General features: G+C 35.0%; 1 protein-coding gene across 3 annotated transcripts; it reads right to left on the reverse strand.

Annotated features, from left to right (window-relative positions):
• Positions 1–1,430: 1,430 nt before the first annotated feature.
• Positions 1,431–9,014, reverse strand: LOC122317326 (calmodulin-lysine N-methyltransferase). Of its 3 annotated transcripts, XM_043134341.1 has the most exons (8): positions 8,787–9,014; positions 8,485–8,713; positions 5,381–5,460; positions 3,606–3,666; positions 3,313–3,428; positions 2,360–2,492; positions 2,021–2,137; positions 1,764–1,907 (listed from the first exon to the last, which is right to left on the reverse strand). In XM_043134341.1, exons 1-7 carry the CDS (start codon positions 8,947–8,949, stop codon positions 2,053–2,055), a joined length of 867 nt encoding a protein of 288 aa, XP_042990275.1. In that variant the 5' UTR covers positions 8,950–9,014; the 3' UTR covers positions 1,764–1,907; positions 2,021–2,052. The 3 variants fall into 3 exon arrangements, with proteins under 3 accessions (XP_042990273.1, XP_042990274.1, XP_042990275.1); XM_043134339.1 differs by lacking the exon at positions 2,021–2,137 and having other exon boundaries at positions 1,431–1,907; positions 8,787–9,006; XM_043134340.1 differs by having other exon boundaries at positions 1,763–2,137; positions 8,787–9,013.
• Positions 9,015–22,040: the final 13,026 nt, after the last annotated feature.

Below are 22,040 nucleotides of genomic sequence, written 5' to 3' on the forward strand. Positions count from 1 at the left end.
TATACGAGTATATTCACGAACATTAATCGAGTCGGTCGAGTTTTATACGAGTTTGTATCGTTTAATAATCGAGTTTATTTCTATGTTTACGAACGGCCCATTTAATATTCGATTCGAGCCGATTTCGAGTTTATTCGAGTCGAATTCGAGCTGCCTGTCGAGTAGCCTGTTTATTTTACAGCCCTAACTGGGTGAGAGGCCCAACATCCAATCCAAACCAACAAATATAACACAAGAAATAAAAATTAAAAAAGCGGGATATGAAGACAAAGAATTGATACCGTCCCTATCCTTACAAGAGGAAGCAGCTTAAAGCGATTTTAATTTGTACAGCATTTTATTGATTTGGACTGACTGCAGGAAACTCTCACTACCTCTTTCCCACGATACTTGTTAGGGAGGAGAGACTATTTTGTTTGAATGAAATTCACTTGCTTTAATGAAATTCACTTGCTTTGAAGGAAAAAGAAAAATTGTGGCAAAGGAAAACTGAGTCCCTTCAGAATCTCCTAAAAATTACCACCCAACTTCCTTTTTCATGAACATCCTTTTAAAGAAAAGTATAGTTGCAAACATAATTAAACACTAATCTATACACTAATGTGATGTGATTAGTCAAAAAGTAAATTTTATTGAAAACATTATTAATTTAAATTTTAAGTATGAATAAATCAGTGTTGGTATACAAATTAATGCTCGACTGTGCTTGTATATAACAAAACTCTCCTTTTAATGTTAATTAGGGAATCTTCGATTGAGCAATCTTTGTCGCATGTGTCGATTGTGGAACTTAGTCCAAAAGCCCAAAGGAAAAGGTAGAAACTTTCTTTCTTTTGGTAATCAGAACTTCTCACTTTTATGTTTTAGCATTCACACTTTGATTTCGTTAATGCTTTTTGCACGAAGTTACCCCTTAAAATAAAACCCCAAAATTCCAACAAGCTGACTGTGCACTTAGTGTTATAGCTTGTGCAGTTAACGCTTAGAGTTCGAGTTAATGAAAATTTTAGCATCAAACCTATCATGCACCACAAAGAGAATGTACTTGTTTGACACAAACTACCTGCAAGGAAACATTTACTTCATAATAGCACAGGTTTCAAGCCAAGACCAGTTGATATTTTCACGCGCCGCCACGGATTGTTCGTTTTGGCAATACATATAGAAAAGAAACATAAAATCTTTCACTACCAAAAGATTCTAGTTTAATTTGATTCGCGAAGTATCTGATAGCTTATTACATTTTTGTGCATCATCTTTAGGTGGGAGGGTCTTTGTTTACACATAGAAGGCTATGTCTAAAAGCTTTGATTTGTAACTTTGATGTCTATGAGAAGATAAGGAATCTTCTTCTGTCATCAAAAGTGTTGGTGCACCCACCCTTTTATGCTCAAAATAATATCAGTAGTAACTTAGATCAATCAAAAACAGTATCTCCAAGCTTTCCTTTCTAATTGGCAATCAAAAAATCAGTGAAAACCTATATAACAGGAAGTAGCTAAAAATGGAGTATTTGGCAGGGATATGTACAAGGAAGAAACCAAGCTTTACCACAATAATCAACCAAGAATGGCAAAAGTTTGCCAAAACTTACACACTAGAATGTATTAAAATACCCTTCAAAAGTTCATATGGTAATTCTGACCATCAATGGATAGCAGTGATCTTTCTCGTAGCTCGGCCAGGAATCTTTCCCTTCCATGAATGCCTGATGACGCTCCCAAACTTGTGTGTCATAGATCTCTGTTACGCTGAAACAAAGGCCATTTTGTTTAATTGTCTCAAGAAACTTTTCCAATGAATTGCCTCTTTTAGGACTAAAAAAGAAAGCTTCAGAGGGCCCTGCTTTCTTCAGCAAAAGCTTGATGATCCGAGCAAGGCCATTGTGGAATTCCTTGAAGAAGGTGCTGTAAATATGACATCAAATCGAGAAGTATTAAAAACAGATAAGTTCAAATTAAGATGAGAAGAGATCATCGGCGTGTGGTTGCATGTGTAAAAGATTTCATGCATTACATACTAGTGCCTTTTTATGTCAACCAATGAAGAAACTTAGCTATCTAGACTTCTCCAGATCATCAGAAATGCAAGCAACCAAAAGCAGAAGGAACGAGTCATCCACCAGATTGGTGCAAGGCTGTATGAGTGTCATGTACTCATCAAAAGTGGGACCCACAAATGGCCATTACCAGCAGCAAAAATTCAAACCCCTTGTATAATCAATGGGCAGCAAAAATTCAAACCAATATATATAATCGATCATCTCATCTACATTTGATAATTCTCCTCACTCTCTAAAATGATGGAGGTAAGAAATGATGCAAATCTAACTTAAATACTTAGAAGTATTAAACTTTACCAGTCACTTGCAATAATGACATCAAAAGCATTAGATATATCAGATATTTCCTCTTGATCCCAATGCAATGTCATAGAGTTCGTTCTCGTAGCACCAAATGCTCCAGAATTGGCATCTATGTTGCGCTGAATATCTGGATGTCAAGGATCATGCAATCTGAATCCTAAGGAAAACAAGGAAAAAGGGGGGCAAGAGGGAGAGGGGCTGTTTGTTGCTACAAATATTGTTACACAATGCGGGTTGTCAAGTGAGAAGAAGGAAAAAAAAAAAACAAAACAAAAAAACAGAAGAGGAATGATGGTACCAACAACAGCAAGATAACAGAGTATAAAAATATAGAGAATTCTAGAAACATGCAAGGATTTAGTAATAAAAACTAAAAGTATATAGGACAAACTGAGTAGGAAGTAGTTGTGGGTTGAAATGGCCGTGCCCACCCACATACCAACTCTTGAGAAGGCCTCCAGCTCTATTCTAGGTCTAATATTTAAAATTAGGCCCAAACAACTTAAGCTTAAGGGTTCACCGTCCAGGAAATTCGTCAATCATATCTCTCCCAATAACCCGCAGAATGAGGCACAACTAAGACGCAATGTCTCACATATAAAAGTCTGTCATGTGCCACCATCGAAATTTCCCACGTTTTAGGATAAGAAACTTCCATGTGTCTCACCAAGTTTTTCGAACCCTAATTATTTAATCTGTCTGGGCAATTTGAATAAGTATTCCACAAATAAGAAGAAAGAGGTCTCGAGAAAATTATCTAGACTGCGACAACAATGCATTCATGGACAAATAACATGACATATCAACCTACACGTACCACCAGTATATAAAACTTGCTCATAGATATACCCACGCATAGTAACCAGTACAGGACGAGAATTTGTAAAATCTACTAATCCATGGCAAGGATGCCCCATCTCCAAACAAAACAAATAAATAAAGGATACAATCAACTACCTGAGGATTTCCATCGGTTATAATAACTTCTGACGCCTCACTAACGGCTGCAATAACTAAACCAGCTAAGCCATAACCTGATCCAAGCTCAATAACTCTTTTATAGCTGGAAAAATTACGGAAAATCCAAATGAGTTAGAAGGCAAATTCAGTAAATGTTCAAAAAAACTAGAAGCAACAAATAGAAAATGTGTACAGATTCATCAGTCACATGCACGTCTTGTTATTGTCTGCACGTGACAACAACAAAGCTAAAAGATTGATTTCATATCGTTATACAAACCTGAACATGTGTGCATGTGACAAGCAAAAATAAGCAAGGATATCCTCCGAAGGCCACTGACCTGTGCAAGAAATGTCAAAATATTAGTACAAACTGAAAATAACAGCAATAAAAATTCCATAAACCTAGTGTATTGGTGGAAACTATACAGCCAAAGCCTATCTTGGCAGATGAAGAAACCAAGGTTGTGGTGTTAAAAAGAATTAAAAAAGAATTAAAAAATTAAAATTAAAATTAAAATAATAATAATAAAAAAAATTTTAAAAAAAAAAAACTCTAAAGACAATAATTCAAAGCTAGGAAAGTTTTCAAGGTCAAAATTATGCTATGGTTCTATTTGCCTTGATGGAATGTCATGTCTTGAAAATTCCTCTGCAACAAAATTATTGAGATCTTGATTTTTATTTTTCACTTTCTTTTGATCTCAAATAGTAAAGAAAAGTAACCACCTATCAGAACTCAACCAAACCTAATTGACTGGAAAACAGCATTATTGTGTTGATTTGAAATGTTCACTACAAATCAAGTTGGGTTCAACTTTCTATGATATACCACTCTTATAACTTAACTGTGAAGTATCCTAAACGTGACATTTAAATATTTAACATAAAGGAAAGAAGACGAAGTGTGGAAAAGAATACAAAGTGCTTCAGACTCTTAAATTTTTAAATTATTTAATATTTATTGATATGGCATTTCAAAATATTTAAAACTAAAATGGCTTATTTCATGGTCATTTAATACAGTACTGGATAACGTGGCTTAACAGGAGCAAAGCTACTGCTTCAAAAATTATACAGATTATAGATAGGTTCAAACTTCTTTGCAGTTTCTGACTTCCTGCAAGCAAAGCATTCAAATAATCTGCAATTAATGCTTTAGCAATAGCATACTTCACTGAAACCTAACAACCATTTCTCAACAAGTCATAACAGAAAAGTGGTTACTTTACTTTTTTAACCAACAATCAAGCTCTTTTTTTCTTCTTAATGATCTTTAGAAGCCTCCGAATTCTTCTTGCATTATGAGAGAGAGTGTGATACCTCATATGATAAGGATAGGTGGTGAATGGGATCCCATATTGCTTGTGAAGGAAAAATTCTAAATCTTTATAAGGTTCCAATGGAGCTTCAATTGTATCATTGACTAGTTTTTTTGGAGTATAGGCCATATGGTTTGAGCCGTCCATTGGGATGTTATAGAGAGGGAGAGAGCTTTTTTCTGTTATAAGAACCATTCTAATCTGTCCTCAAATAAGTTGGTAGGTAACAATTTTTAGACAAGCCTCCCAAGCTTGTTCAGTGTTTTCTAAAATTTGGACTGACCAAAATAACATTATTGAAAAAAAAAACAAAATGGTGCCATCATTAGTTCTGTCTTCTGAGTTACAATTTTCTTGAATACTGAGAATGAATAACACCTATGCAAACACTCTTTTTTGTTTTTACAGGTTAACTTTTATTAAATAAATAAATAATAATAATACTAATAATGAAAAAAAAAAAAAACAGAAAGCTGTGTTTTGAGAACCATTCCACACAAATGATATCTCAAGTCGGCTATTCCAAACCATGAAAGAGAGTCCAAACTTTCTTATAAGTAACCATAGAACCAGAGATATAATTCACCCCTTCGTGGTTGATAATATGAATATTGAAAACTGATAATGTCACTAATCAATTTATACAATAAAAATAAAAATTGTCCGAAAGGCCTTGCTTTTATGACAAAGCCTAGGCCAGGAACAAGCTCATGTCAAATGAAGAGAAACTTACATACAAGCCCAGTGTTGTCAACATTGTATTTATTGCAAATCTCAAAATCACTGAGGTCAGCATATTCATCCACTCTCTGCCTGCATAAAGAACCATCTCAAAGTCAAAACATGAAAAGCACACTCACTTATAAGTTCCCAATCATTCTATTGATGGAAATTCAGGGGAAATTAAAAAAGAAGAAAGAAAAAACAGCAACAAAATAAATAAACAGATTTCTTTGAAAGGATCAACATCCAAACGACCTAGGCATTGTGTATTTTCTTCTCTAAATTTTTTATCAGCAATTTTCTTCTCTTAATGTATTAGCCATAAGGCATCAACATGCTTACATAGGAGAAAATGACACAAAATATCAAAATAATATTAGGGAAAGAAAATCTAATTAAATGCTGAGCCCAATATTAAAAATAAATTATGGGAAGAAACTAATGGCATTAAATTGGGCTCCCAACATCCCACTGCCCTTTAAAACTTTGCCCTCAAGGTTGATTATCAATGAAATCTGGAAATATATACTTCTTCCACAAGCAATCGCAATTCCAAAATAAAGATTAAAATAAGCATTCTTTTGCCCAAATGTATTTATCACAATTCTGTTGGTTGTTTTGCCTCGATGGATTGAACAGGCAATCTCTTTGAAATAACCTCAAGGGATTATGTATCCAACATTTTTGAAAGGGTACTTTTTTATATAAGTAAAACTTTTATCGATAGGACTAGGCAAAAGCCCAAGTACACAGGATGTATAAAAGAGGAAACACCTAGTTAGAAAGAAGGGGAAGAGGTATATACAAGGAACTCGTGAGCATTAAGTCCCTGTTTGGTTTCACAGATACTCTCAACCCATCTCATCTCATTTCAACATCTAAACACCATTTAAACACAAACGCTTTTCAATTTCAAATTTTCAACTTTTCAACTTTTTCATCTAATCATTACAACTTTCCCAAACTTTCAAACAAAATACAAAAAAAAAAATTCAACTTTTTCAATCTTAAAACAAAACTAATATTAAAAAATTATATTCTAACAATATTTTAACTTTATAATATTTTTATACAATTTTTTCTCTCTCTTTTTCCAAAATCCCATATAACATCTTAATTCAAACCATTTCACTACTATTCACATATTTCTCTTCTCCTCTGTATAATCAAACGAGGCCTATGACCATTGAAATATAAAATTTTTGTCCAAAGAAATAATGTCCTGAAATAAAGACTTCTAAGCTACTCCACCAAAATTTCTTTATCTTAGAATGTTCAGTCATTTCATCCCTTCCAAATACACCATCGAAGGCACATGGGGACCATCTTCCAAATTGATGCAATTTGCACTACACCATACAGACTCCTCCAGCTGTCAAGACGATAAACCACCATCCCCAGCATTTCTCATGCTATCCCCACCTTGTTGAACAGATCATCCCAAAAGGCCCTAGCAACCTCACAGTAAAAAAGCAAAGGACTCACCATTGTAGCACTTTTCTTCCACATGAAACACCAACCAATTACAATAAGTTGCCTTTTTGTAGGTTGCCCATTGTCAAGATCTTCCCCAATGAGGCTATCCACAAAGATGTCGCCTTTAAAGGGCCTACTCTTCCAAATTTTCCTCCAAGGGAAACAATTGCTTTCTTGATTGGCGATGGTATTGTAGAAAGAGAGAACAGAAAACTTAACTTTTCTAGAGAGGATCCATATCGACTTATCAACCTCTTGATTTTTGAAAGTGAACTTGATGCTAACTTTCTTAGCATCCTCTACTTGACCTCCATAATTGGGATCATAAACCTTGATTACACCATTCTTACAAACAAACGACTTATCAGCCAAATGCTTTTTACTCTGGTAAACAAACAATCTAGAACAGGTCACAAACCTTGATAATACTATTCTTACAACCAAACAATCCTTTTCCTCTTAACAAGAATTCACGTCACTCGCTGTTTCCCTTCTCCACCTATGTTACTCATTCACATCACCACTTAAGGATCACCAACCTGTTATAACCACCTCTGCTCCAGCTACCACCGCTTTCCTGACAACGGTTACTTATAGGCAAATTGCTCTGTTGCTTGTTCAACAGAAAACATATCCTTTCAGAGAATTTGAGTATGGTTATTTCCAAACGTAAATAGAGAAGGAAAAAAAAAAGGAAGAAAGAAGTGATTGGAAAGACTTGCTCTGATACCAAATCCAAGGGTTCCATCGACGAAAGTCAGAGAAAGTAAAGAAAAAGGGGATAAACTGATCTCTTGGAAGGGATCAACCTCTGGATGCCCTACGGAATCTAAATGTTTAAAAGATAGATCCTACTGGTTTTTCATCATGCCGCCTCTTCTCTATTATATAATGAGGGATTAAATTATGATTGAATTTGGAAATAACTTATTCAAAAGCAAATTTCTTTGAAATAATGGATTGCAAAGAGGCGTTTGGGCAAAATTAAGTTTGCTTTCAAATGGCATTGCTTATTTCATCCGTTGCAAACAACCAACAGAATTATTGGTCATCTACAAGACCTTGCATAAATACATTCAGCAAAGGAAAATTTTATTCTTTCCCGTGAAGCAATTAGAATAAAAGGTTTTAATGCCTTATTTGGAAGAAATAAGGATTCTTCATTCGTTAATAATCAATCTGGAGGGAAAGATCCTTTTTAAGCTTGGTGGGATGTTAGGAGGCCAAATTATCGCGACTAATTTCTTTTAATAACTTCTCTCCCTGTGGGTTTTGAGTTTTTCCTTTCAAGATTCTTAATATTTCCATACCACATGTAATTTTCTCCTATTTAAGCATTTAGACGCCGTTTGGACAAATCTTTCTAAGAAGAAAAACAAACACTTCCTAGAGCATTTGGAGGGTGATCCCCTCAAGGAGATCATATTTACATTCTTTTTCTAGCTTTTTCTTCATTTTTGTTTTCTGATTTTCAATTGACGGCCCCGTGCGCGCCTATCATGCACCCAAAAAAAAAAAAGCAACCAACTCATTTTGGAGACGGAAAGTTTTCGTCAAAAGACATAGCACTTTCCTATATTAAAACTTACGAACAGCAGAAAAGGATTGAGGAAACATATAAAACTATAAAGCGCTCACCTGAGAAAAAGTCTGGGAGCTCCGTCGACAGGCAAAGTGTAGCATACGCGAGCCTCTCTGGCGTGACCGGAGCTCTTCAAAGAACCCGAAGCTGAAGCGCCGTCGTCGTCCTCCTCCACCACGTGATGAGGAATCAAGTTAAAGCCAGGCGAGGCCTTCCTTGAAATGCGCTTAATGTGCGTTTCAGATCGATCTTCTTCTTCTTCTTCTTCTTCTTCTTCTTCCTTCTCTGCAAGCAACTCGAATAACTCATAAAAAGCAAACAAATTAATAAAGCAATTAATTGATTATCATGGAACTACCGGTGATTAGTGGAGGAGGGTGACGGAGGAGGGCTTGGCGAAGGATTTGCCATCTCAGGGACGATGCCTTTACGGTGGTTCTAGAAGCCGCATCCATGATTTCGAAGCTCTTCCTCGTCTTTTTAAATTCAGTAGCCAATGCAGTACCCTTTATCGGTGGCATATTTTATCAATCATGGAAATGTGCCAAATTCAGTTTTTAAACGGCAGCATCGCCCGTGGGATAATGATATCATGCGCCAGTCGCTTGAAAATTAACATGTGCGTGCCATTAGTATTTTACATAGCAATATTATTAGAAAAATATTAAGTATACATACATAAATGACTTTTAAAATTATATTTTTTCAACAACACCTAAAATGTTTTTAGAAAGTATTACAAATAATAAAACCTAAAAATTTAAAAAAAAAACACTTATTTTATAAAATAAGTAAAACATTTATATAAAATATAAGGGAGACACTTTAAAGCCGATGTGATGAAAAATTGGAATTTACACCCTCTAATAAAAAGGTGACACGTATGTCATCTTACATATTTACCATAAAATTGATATCTTATAAAATGTCTTGGCATCTCTCTCCCTCTAAGTCCCTCTCTCTCTCTTCCTGAAGCTCAAATTTTCTCTCTCTAACCTCAAGCCATTTGAGATGGGGAAAGATCATTTCTAATAAGCAACCCACTTTTGCTTTCTTCATTCTCAAGTGACTGGAAGAGATTTGGGGATGTAGATTTGCTTAGGTCACAATTGTGGATTAGCCCAAGGAGGTGGAGAGGCTGAAGCACCTTCTATGTAATGGTTTTCGATTAAGCTAGGTTGGTCTTGGTTGCACTCTAAGCTCCCACCCCCAAGACGCAAGTGTTGAAGGTCCATAGTCTCATATTTGATCGATGAATACAACTCCATAACGTCATTCGTGATGCAACTCTCAAACTCTAGGGATTGAATTTGGGGTTGCATCCTAAGAAGGGAGTTTACTTCCCTTCACCTTAGGCCACATTGGGTTTATTCCCCTTGGGGCCCAAATCGGTTAGCAGATAGCCCAGCATGAGGCCCATGAGGGAAAAAAGGCCGAGTTGGGCCCAAGAAAGCCCATCAAAAATAGTAACTAGTCATGTCACCATGCCAAAGGGACTAGCACGCAAGGTCAAAATCCAAAGTCCACTATCCATGCAAACATGGTAGTGCGCTCATCTCCCCTCACCTACAACAAGGGACAAACTCTAAACCCACAAACAATATGGCAAGGTGACGGCTGACATGACATAGGGGGACCCTGCCGCTAGTACAACACCTAACACACCCTTGCATGATCTGATAGTAGAGGGTAGGGACCACCACAAGCAGGTATATAAGCACATCTCAAGCTTAGGTAAAGGGATCTAAACACTTTCTCCTAACTCTTTCTCCCCATAAAAAGATTATTCTGACTCAGGCATCGGAGGTGTCCATCACCAACTCGAGCCCTCATCTCAGTGGATCTTGCAAGTTACCAAAAGGAACAGCCAAGTTGCTTGGGCTACGAAGCATAACATCAACAGTGGCGTCGTCTGTGGGATCTCTGAATTAGTGTGTCATTCATATGCCGGCAACAATGCTTTCACAAACCATGCTCAGATAGGAAGAATCATCAAGGAACATGGAGGCGAAACTAGTATAGATGGAGGATATGATAAAGAAGCTGACCAAGGTAAGTACGAAGTCTTCGACAGCTAAATGAAATTCTACTAAGGGAAAATGGCAAGTTTATGAAAGATATAGGACCAAGGCAAATCGAGCACGTCGAATCGTGAAGCTCTACAAAGGTAGATGCAACGGGAGAGGAGAGAGCCAAATGCACCACGAGTTGCAGGAGCTCATAGACAAGTATGCAGAAATAGCCAAGAAGATGGGCGCGTCATCCTCCGTGGACCAACTGCTCACTAGCACTAACTTAGCATACAATGCGAAATTCATGGCGGCACCGCTCCTACCCAAGTTTTAAATCCCTTAGATGGAGATGTATGATGGGTCTAAGGACCCCCTTGAGCATTTAGAAACATTTAAAGCCCATATGACTCTGCACGAGTTTCCAGGTGAGATCGTATGCCGAGCCTTTCCCATGACGTTCAAAGGCATGTCAAGGGGGTGGTTTGGGTCGCTACCCATGGGGTCCATCAATGGGTTTGAAGAACTGGCTCACCTATTCCTAACACAATTTATAGCGAGCAGGAAGAGAAGGTGACCGACAGCATACCTCTTGACTGTCAGGCAGCACAATGACCAAAGTCTAAAAGTGTACCTATCCCGATTCAATAGAGAATGGATGACGACGAATGACCAGGAAGAGAAGATCACCCTGGCTATCTTAGTGGGAGGTATCTGGCTGAGAAGCTGATTCATATAAGAGTCGACACGAAAGACCCTTACCACGCTGCGAGAGTTCATGGACCGTGTAGATAGATTCTATCGGCCCTGACGACTCCTAGGAAAACTAAACTAGAATAGGCCGACAGGTCGGCAAAATGGAAAGCCCATGAAAAGGTCAGGAATGACTCATAGGATGCCAGGCGAGGAGGTAGTGGGTTAGCAAAGGAAATAAATACTTTATGTCAAGTATGTAGATAAATGATAAATGCATGACTGAAAACTTATATTAGTATATTTTTATAGTATGAAGTAATAATTACTAAATATTTGACTCATTTTGTTTTTACGTATGTCCGTCCTCCCTCCTGGGTACAAAATGAGGAAGAAGCATTAGGACAAACATGGCCCAAGGAAAATGTGACAGAAAGCCTAGGCACGTTTTATATAATGTATGAAAGTAAACTTTTGTAAAATGACTTTTTAATTTAATTTAATGATTTCAGCAAACTCTCTTTTTCTTTGTAGAGCATGTTTTAATTTTAAATATAGAATCTTTTATATCCTTTGAAGGAAAGGAAAAAGTTTTAAAATGGTCAGTAATTCCCATCTTATTTTCTAAAATTACTTTCTAAAGCCTCATCACAAGGACGGGCGTTACACGGAGTGCTACTATGTATTGATCTTGACTTTAAAATTTGCTTAACAAAATGTCAAATACAAAAGATTCCATATAATAATTAAAATCATTCTTTATTAAAAATACTACAAATAAAAAAGAGACTATGCGGAAGCACTTATTATAATTTCTCAAGCTTTATTATTGTAACAATTATAACTCAAAAGCTGAGTGCATGATGTAAGCCTCTGCCATGCCTCCCTTGGCCAAATCTCATCCTGTAGCTCTAGTTTCATAAATATTCATAAATATTCTCATTTGGGATGGTTAAAAACATAAAACAACTCAAATAAGTCAAAAGCTTAGTAAGAAATTCATCACAACGTAAACATACTTAATATAAGATTTGCATAAAATATTTCATGCTGAAAATTTAAAATCATAATTGTTCTTATGTATGCTTATGCTATGCATAACTTGTCTCGAATTATCTGATTTATCTAACTTGTCTTACTGGTCAACACACTTAACCATATGTGTGAGGTTGTGCACCGGTCTACATCCTATGGCCACAAAAGAAACCGTTGATCTGATTTGATAATAATACTTTGGTGGACCGCACCTAAGTCTATGGCTTGCACAACCACCTTGACTGCATTGGTATCATGCAATCGAATGGTCATTTGATTAATCTGATATTTATCTTATACTTGATCTTATAAAATAAAAACTTACGTTTGTTATGCAACATACAATGCATAATAAACATAATACATAATTAACTATAAAATACTAAATTCATGAATTAGAATGAATGGCATGCTTACAAATATCATGACATGCATAGTACATAAATATTGGCTTCCAAAGAATGGTTTTAATTATAAATAATATAACTAATTAGCTTACGTGTGCTAATTCTAATTTTATGATCAATCTACTTACATCGTAGCGTTAATCCAATATTTCTGTGGCGTAACTAATTATCAATAAAATAATCACGTAATTTTTATAAATTTCTAATTAAGCATGTACATTGTAATTAAAATATAAAATACTAAAATAACCTATATTTTCTAAAATCTAAAATTATCACTTCAACCCTACTATATTTCCAAACTAATTAGGCATGGGTAATTCTATAATTTAATTATCTTAATAAGGGATTAGAGAGAGATAGAGAGCACAGATTGAGAGTGTTTACGTGAAAATAGAAGTAGGGGGCAAGAGAGAGAGATATATATATAATGAGCTAACGAGAAATAGGAACTGTGAGGGGTGGAGGGCTAGGTATGGTGGTTGGCCCCAATGTCTAGTGGCCTACGACACTTGTTAAGACGTGGAGACAACCTCATGCTTGAGTTACGTCTGTGTAAGCTAAGCGTGAAGCGTGGATGTATGGCCTATGCTTCCTGTTGAGATGTGAAGGCAACCCTTGCGGTGGTCGACCCTCTTTGTCCATAGGGAGGCAAGATGGAGGGAGCTAGCTTCATGCAGTGGTTTCCTAAGATGCAATGGCAACTAGGTTATGTGTAGAGATGCTCTGTTTCAGGTGTAGCAAAATAGGGCATTTCCATTAGCTGTTTCCATGGTGGTTCACAATGGAGAGAGGGGTTTGTAAGTTGAGCTGCAGTAGAGATGAAATGAAGTTGAATGTCTTTACAAGCTACTTTGTCTTTAATAATGTAGCACCCTACTTATCCAGGGTTATGACAAACTTCATTTTTAGAAATTTCCCGATTTTAAAATTTTCTTAACAAAGTGCTAAATACAAAAAATTTCATATAATAATTAAAATCATGCTTTTAAAACTACTTAAAATATAAAAGAGACAATGCGAAAGTATTTATTAAAATTTCTCAAACTTTATTACTCTAAAAATCATAACTTAAAAACTCTATTCATGATCTAGGCATTTGCCACACCTCCCTGGTTCAAGTCTCCTCTTATAGCTCTATCTTCATAAATATTCTCACTTGGGTTGGAACATGAAGTGGAGCATGTGGCCTATAGTGGTGCAATGGTAGCTTGTTGAGATGCGGAAGGGGAACCACGCGATGGTCCACACTTTCTGTCTAGGGGGAGGCGTCATGGAGGGAGCTAGCTTCATGCGGCGATTTACCGAGGTGTAGTGGTAGCTGGGTTATGTGTAAAGATGCTTTGTTTCGGGTGTACCAAACAGGACATTTCCATTGGCTGATTCCATGGTGGTTCATAGTGGAGTGAAGGGTTTCAGCATTATTTGTCACTGATAAAGGAGACTTGGAAGAGCATGCAATAACTACGGCTACTGGGCTTCACATGGGGAAGGAATGATTATTCTATATATGACAGTGTCATTGGAATGGGAGGAATGGTTGCAAGTTTGCCAGCTTGCTGTGGCCTTAGGTGCAGTGGTCTAGTAGTTGGCAATACTGTGGAGGAGTAATGCAATTTACATTGATTCATAGTGATGGCCAGTCCTAAGTCTCTCTTTCAAGAGCATGTCATGATGAGGGTGGCCCTCAATTTCTCGTGGTTGGACTAGTGGTACAGAAAGGTGGATGGGTGGCAATTTGGGAAAGATCATGCTATGGAAACCCTTGGTTTAGTAGACGCTAGGTGTAAGGGAAAGACTTGTTTTGAGTGCAGCAACCTAGTTTTTGCAAAAGAGAAGAGAAATAGTGCATGCATGGCTAACAGGTTGGAGCACAAATATTTATAAAGGATAGTCAGGTCTTAGAATTCTAATGTGAAGATGACTGTAAAATTGTAGCCCTAATATGTTTGAAATTGAACATGTTTATTGTGCCTATTTAAAATTTCTAACCCAATTCCAATAAATAATAACTCGTGAGCTTATATAATATGCCTCATCCACATAATTTAGGCCCAAATAAAATTATCCTTATATTGAGCTTAAAATTATTGGACTGAGTCGTTATAGATAAAATGAAATCTAGTTCAATATGCTTTACCCTTGCATGGAAGATTGGATTAGATGCAAGAAACAATGATCCAAAGTTGTCACACCATAGCATAGGAGGCTTGGAAAGATGAACACCAAGGTCACAAAGTAGCATTCATAACCAATAGAGTAATGTTGTGACTAAGGCCATTGCTCTATATTTTGACTTCGTACTTGAACAAGTATTGTTTGTTTCTTAGCACTCCAAGAGAAGAGGCAAGAATCAAAGAAGAATGCATATCTAGTAGTTGATATTCAATCATCAATACTTACAGCCAGTCTAAGTCACAAAAGGCATGTAAATCAAAGGTACCTATGCTATAAAGTAGACCTCTATGCTGTGATCCCTTAAAGTATTTGAGTACCTTTTTGGTTGCTAATTAGTGTATTGATGTGGGAATATGCATATATTGACACAATTGATTTACAATGAAGGCTATCTCTGACCTGATAAGGGTGCACTATTGTAGGCCTCCAACTATACTTCAATTTTCAGTAGGATCGAGGGAATCGCTTACATGTTAGGTTAATTTCACACCAGAGGCAATAGGTGTGGCACACAGTTTGCCTCCAACTATTTGTGATCTATGTAGCAGGTCCACAATGTATTTACTTTGAGTTAGGTACAATTAGGTGTCAAGATGGTTAACTTTAATGCTTAAAAATTAACTTAGTGGTCCTAAGTCCTTCATGGCAAATTTTGGTTGTACTTTTCAAATAAGTTGCATGATAAATGGTATGCTAGTACATGTGACAATTATATCATTGACACATATTAACATGAAAATATTAATTAAGCCATAGTGATATACAAACAAAGAGCAATCAAACAACTGAAGCTGTGAAATCGAGAGCCAAAAGAGGCCCTATGTTTGGTTTGCTTGTAGTGCCTCATATTCAACCTTTACGACAGCTTACCAATCTTTGAACTTAGCAATTTCAAAGTAAGAAGATGGGTCATTAGGAACAGCAGTAAGGTCAAAGTTGTAGTAAGGTTAGTGACAAGAAGAATGTGAGTGTTTACTTGAACTTCACCTTGAGTATGATGAGAGATGTTGTCCTCTAGAGCAACATCAATTGTATAGACTCCTAATTGAGATGGAAACGATTCCTTTTTTGAAAATTGCAGTTCATCAAACACTAACATGATGACTCAAATAAACTCTATTGGAGTGAAGGTCAAGACATAGCTATTATTTGTAGTTTGAGCTATAACCGAGAAAGATGTATTTTTGTTACTAGAACATTAGTTTGTGTTATGTCTATCGTTTGAGAAAGTGATAATAGGCACATCCAAATGTTATAAGAGAAATGTACATTGTATCTTTTTGAAGTAAGACTTCATAGGAGCAGCATATTATTTAATAAAAGACCAGGTAATCTATTTATCAGATAAAGGACTGTGTTGAAAGTTTCAAACCAAAATTTCTTTTCTTTCTGCCACTCCATTTTATTACAGTATATGTGGACATGACACTTGTTCATTAGGCCATTGTGGATAGAAAGTTGGTGAGCTGATTAGAAAGGTATTATCCTCCTCCATTAGATTACAAACATTTAGGCCCCGTTTGGATAATTAGAACATCTCAATATATATGTGAATGATAGTATGGATTGAGTTAAGATGTTTTATTGAGTTTTGAGAAATGAGATAGAAAAATTTAAATAAAAATATTATAAAATTAAAAATTGTTTCAATATTATTTTTTAATATTATTTTTGTTTTAAATTTTCGAAAAGTATTATTATTTTTTGTGTTTTATTTGAAAGTTTGAAAAAATTATAATGATTAACTAACGATTAGATGAAAAAGTTAAACATTTAAAATTGAAAGTATTTTGTATTTGAGTGATGTATGAAAATAAAATATCTGAGACTATCAGAGAATATTTGAGAACAATTGTGATACCAAACGAACCCTTCATCTTTGTTGGTTTCTAGCAAAGTATTTGGACTTAAGAATGGCTGTGAAAGAGTCAAATTTATATTTAATGGAAAACATCTAGGGTAATCTCAAAACATTATATAGAAATATGATATAATAATTTTATCCACTTAGAGATACAACAAGTGAACACCAAAGATCAGAGTGGATAAATTCAAAGTGAACATGAGATTGTATTGATGATAAGGAAAATGGTAAACACTTGCCTTTTCCTAATTGACGAGGCTTACAAATTACATTTTTATTGACTAAGCCTTTAATAGGAAATTTATATTTTGGTTTTAGCATTTGGAGAGTTTTAAAATCTGGATGTCCTAATCTGGAATGTCAAGTGATAGAGTCAGTTAAAATACCAAGTTTTGGCATACTATAGATACTTAGGACAAGACTTGGTTCCTTGATGAAGTTTCTGTAGCTTGTTTTTTATGTGTGCTATCCTTGATCTGAGATGCAAACCTTAAATGCAAGGTAGCTACAAACTTGTCAAGAAGTATTAAGTCCATATACAAAAAATATGACATTTTCAGACAAGCTGGCATTGATCCTAGTTAACAAAAATCGGTCTTTCTTTTGCCAAACAAAAAATAAAGGGTGGTTGCTGCAGGTGTATCACTCTTTGATAATGTGAGATATTGATCTGAACAGGACTCATTGCCATCTACAATTCCCAACAAATCTTTACTATAAAGTGTAGGGAGGAATTGTAAGACTTAAGGTAGATAGTGTTCTCCATCTAACTTAACAAGTGTAAGTTAAATGACATATTGGGTGCTACAAAGATTACTGCGAAAGTGTGAGAGATGGCCATAGGATCTAAAAATAGTAGTAACCTAGGCAAACTCTGGTACCATGAATGAAATAAGAAATCTATGAGCATTGTAGCAGTCATGTTTATGATGCCGAGTGTGTATATTTATAATAAGAAAATCTAAATACATGTAAAATTCTATAAAGTAATAACACTTATCTAACTACACTTATTACTTAGTTGAACACCTGTAAATATCTAATATTGTCTTACTATAAGAGTCATTTATCATTCTCTAATACTATGACGCCTGCAGGTCCCGTTTGGGATTTGACAAAACTTGAAAGCATTTGAATATCACATACCGTCATTCATGACAGCTAAAGATGCAGTACACTTAGCATGCATCTAACAATATACAATATTCACGATGAATAATTTTCTTTTTAATAATACACAATGTACCAGAAGTACTATATTCCAAAAATATAAATATGATTCATATTTCCATAATAAACATATATCCAAAATATTAAAACACTTGTCCAACATGTCTATAACAAAATAAGTACTGGAGACAATGCTCTATAAATACAAACTTGAAATAAAAACTATTGCACTAAATTGCTTAACTGCTATGATATCTATAATCACATTCAAAAAGTGGAGAATCGATGCTATTAGCTCTTCATCATTGCGTTGTGGTCTATTTGACCTCATCTAGTCTACTATACATGGGTTCTCTAGATCCTAACAGATTGTCTATCATTCCAGAGGGAATGGTAGTTAGAACTACTACAATGAGATTATGAAATCTCAGTAAGACTCCTAACCTACCAACAATATGAAGCATGACAATAAATTACCTATATATACTTCATGAGAAGGATGTGAATATGTATGACATGACTTGGCAAATAGGATGACATGTACTTGACTTGAAAATAACATGACTTGACATAGATTATAACATGAGTTTGACATGCATGTGACATGAACATGAGATCTTGTTCAACATATACATGCTTGATTAAACATGGAACTGTAGATGCTCTACAACTCCCCAAGGGTGGTGTGCTCCTTCTGGTATTGTATCACATCACAAGCATATGTATTAACTATGAATACATCATGATAACTAAATTAATAAATTGTTAAACGTGTAGTTGGTACCACTGGTATTGTGTGCTTGACTTCGCTCAGACAACCAGTTACTTAAATTTCATTCGAAATCTATTGGCAATACTTTGTCAACCCAGGGGATTCTACAACTAGTTTAAACGCTCCAGCATGAAAAATGAGTTCCATTAGAATAACTCCCCATCATTTGGGGTCGTGAGAAAAATTAAAAAAAAAATGCTAAATGACTTGAAAATATTTCATGACATACTTAATGCATGTGAATGACATGACATGTGATAGATGACATGGCATATCATGGTATGTAACAAATAAGTATGTACTGTAATAAATAACATGGCATGACAATTTATAACCATTTATAATGAACATAATAAACATGAAAATGATTTTTTACCACCACACTTAATAACATCGAGAGTAATTTAGAAGCTAACTTACAGTAACATAGCATAATATAAAAGTGCGTGAATTGAAAGAGATATTTTTTAAGATTAGAATATCTCACTAATTTCTTATAAACATAAAACATGTTAACTTAAGAATAAATGTGTAAAGTTGTCCCATTTAAGAAATTACAAACTTGTTCCTAAAATAAGGATTTTGCATATGAAATCCAAATCTTACAACAATTTATATTCTTCGTGTAAATTTTGAACTAATTCCAAATATCAACTCAAGAAAATTTAAAACAAAACAAAACAAAACTATGCCAAACATGCTTAGGCCGATTCAAGTATTAGGCCAAAAATCACATTTTGTTGCTACTTACCTTCTAACATAATAACAAGTTTAAACCGAATTTATCAAGTCTAAAAAATCATATCCTTAGTTCATGTTAAGACACTAGTTTACACATTTTGTAAAAAATTTAAACTCCCTATATCAAGGAAAATGCCAAAACACCAAGTCTAGGTCAAATAGAACCAACCCTTAATATTCTTGGTCCAATACCTTCAAATCAACTCCAAAAGTCCATAAATAACTCTCCTACCATTCCTATAACTCAAACCTAAGTGATAGTATGCTTGAGTAAAGAACAAGAAATCATAAATCAGCACTTAACACAATTGATTGGCACAACAACCATGAAACTGAGTGTAAGATGCTTTGGACTCAAAACAAAGTCACTAGATCATTGATTTTCATGGAATAAATCTTTAAGAAATATAACTATATACCGCAAGTTCAAGTTTCAACTTGATCTAAGAATTAAATCTATCATGAATTGGTATAAATTTCATCAAAAACATATATCATACCCAAAAGCCTCTAGATTGAGTTTTAAACAACCTCTAGCATATATAACAACATTCCATTAAAGATCTAAATCATAAATCTTCAAAAATAAAATCTTAACACATAGATATAAGTCTCAAGAACAACATGTATGAAGATCAAAGCCATTAGATCAAGTTTCTAGAATCAAAATCACAAACTATTCCAAAATAGAAATTATTTTAGGTCATTTGGTTTCTATGACAATGAAGATCATGCATAACTATTTTATAAAACTATATCCTGCTTTTATTCACATCCTAACATATATATAAATCAATTAAGAAATTTATCAAGTCAAGATCCACACATTATTTCATCAAAATAATACTAACTTCCAAGGTTCATCAATGAACACAAAAAACTGTTTAAACAGAGCCTTTGTATCTCCAAACTCAACTTTTGTCAATCAAAACTCTATAAAAATTTAACCAAAACATATTCACATAAACTATACTCAATATAGAACAAAATACAAGAAGATTGAATCATAAAAAATACTCACAAAGAGCTAGAATGGAGCAAATAAAAAGTTGCGCATAAACTATCTCTCAACTCTCTCTTGGTTTCTCTTTAGAAAATAAGTGAAATGGGGCTAAGTGTGGGCTGAGATGGTGAGAATTGTGGGGTATAAGGAAGACCTAAGATGATGGGTAGTGGAATGACCAAGTGATGAGAGGTGGTAGTCAAAATGGTGGAGGAAAATGGGCTGCATAGCAGCTAATTTCTAGCTGCTTGGTCTGGTCAAATTGATGGGCTGCTTTGTGTAGCCTTTTTGATTGCCACAAGCCACTATTGGATACTATCCATTAGGTAAAATTTCAGCCATATGGTAGCCTTGAATGAAGGAAGAAGTTTGCTTAAAAAGCTTGAGTTAGGTGGTGGTTTCAGTGGGCCAAGGATGGACTTAACCGAGTGTGCTCAATTTGAAGTTTCAATTAGGGTTGAGGCTAGGGTTAAGTCCAATTTAAATTCTTCTTAGTCAAATGTAATTACTCAGATATAGGATAGCATCTTTGAGTAGTTAATAGCATATGAAAGTATTTAACCGAATGACTAAACACTTAATCAAAACCAGGTGGTTTAGGGTTAGGAAATCAAGTTTGAGATTTTGATTTCCTCCAACAATTTAGTATTTCAGTTGACTCTTAAGGATTTGGGATTTATCAAGGGTTGAAACTCTGACCAAATAGTATTTTGGTTGGATGAAATAGTTTTGGCATAGGTGGCATGATCACATGGCTTGATTTACCCTTCATCTCCTTCATTTTTGTCTCCCATGTGACAAATGTCCTGATACTATTCATATGAGTGACTAGAATTATGTCATGTTTTTAATTAAAAAATAATTGTAATATTTCTAAGTGGATTTGGGTATCTTACATGATGATTTGACAATTGCGTAGCACTCTCCCGAGTGTTACTAATCACTCAAAAAATTTCAAAACTATTTATTGCATTATAAAATCATAAATCTTCCAGCGAGTATAATGGTACAATTCGTTTCGTAAAATTTCACTCCTAAATGCCTTAATTAAATAAAAAGACTCTCTCGGCTATTGTTCATTCGGAGAGTTGAAAATGTATTATTGTATTGTAAAATCATAAATATTTAAATTAATCTAATAGTGTAATTTGTTTTGTAAACTTATACTCCAAAGTGCCTTAATTAAATAGAAAGAGGATTCATTACCATAATGGATCGAGATCCAACTGTATTAAATACCAAAACCTAATCGATTGCTTGATTCATAAAATCCTACCGAGATTTTATAAAATTTATAATATCTAAAGAAATTCATCCATTGAATTTTTTTTGAGTCGTTACATACTATCTTATCACTAAGAGTCCAATACTAGTCTTTAGCACATGGATTGCTTATAGTTCTCAAGTCTTTAGTTGCACAATGTGTTTGTTAGGATTTACACAACATGTTATCTTATCCTTAACAAGTATTTGGGAGAGGTAACGTACAGAGACTTCCACCTCACCTTGAAGGGATGGCTAAAAGCTGGTTCAAAAACTTACACCCTAACTTTATTGTCAACTTTGATGAACTAAGCCTCTTATTCTTGACCAAGTTCATAAAAATAGAAGGATAAAAACAATGACATACTTGCTAACGGTAAAGCAAGAAATGAATGAATCACTAAAGGAGTATACAACATGGTTCTTAGATAGAGGATGATCATGGACAACTGAGACCAGGTCACATTAGTTGTTCTC

Source organism: Carya illinoinensis, chromosome 7 (assembly GCF_018687715.1).
Source record: "Carya illinoinensis cultivar Pawnee chromosome 7, C.illinoinensisPawnee_v1, whole genome shotgun sequence".
Classification (NCBI taxonomy): Eukaryota; Viridiplantae; Streptophyta; class Magnoliopsida; order Fagales; family Juglandaceae; genus Carya; species Carya illinoinensis.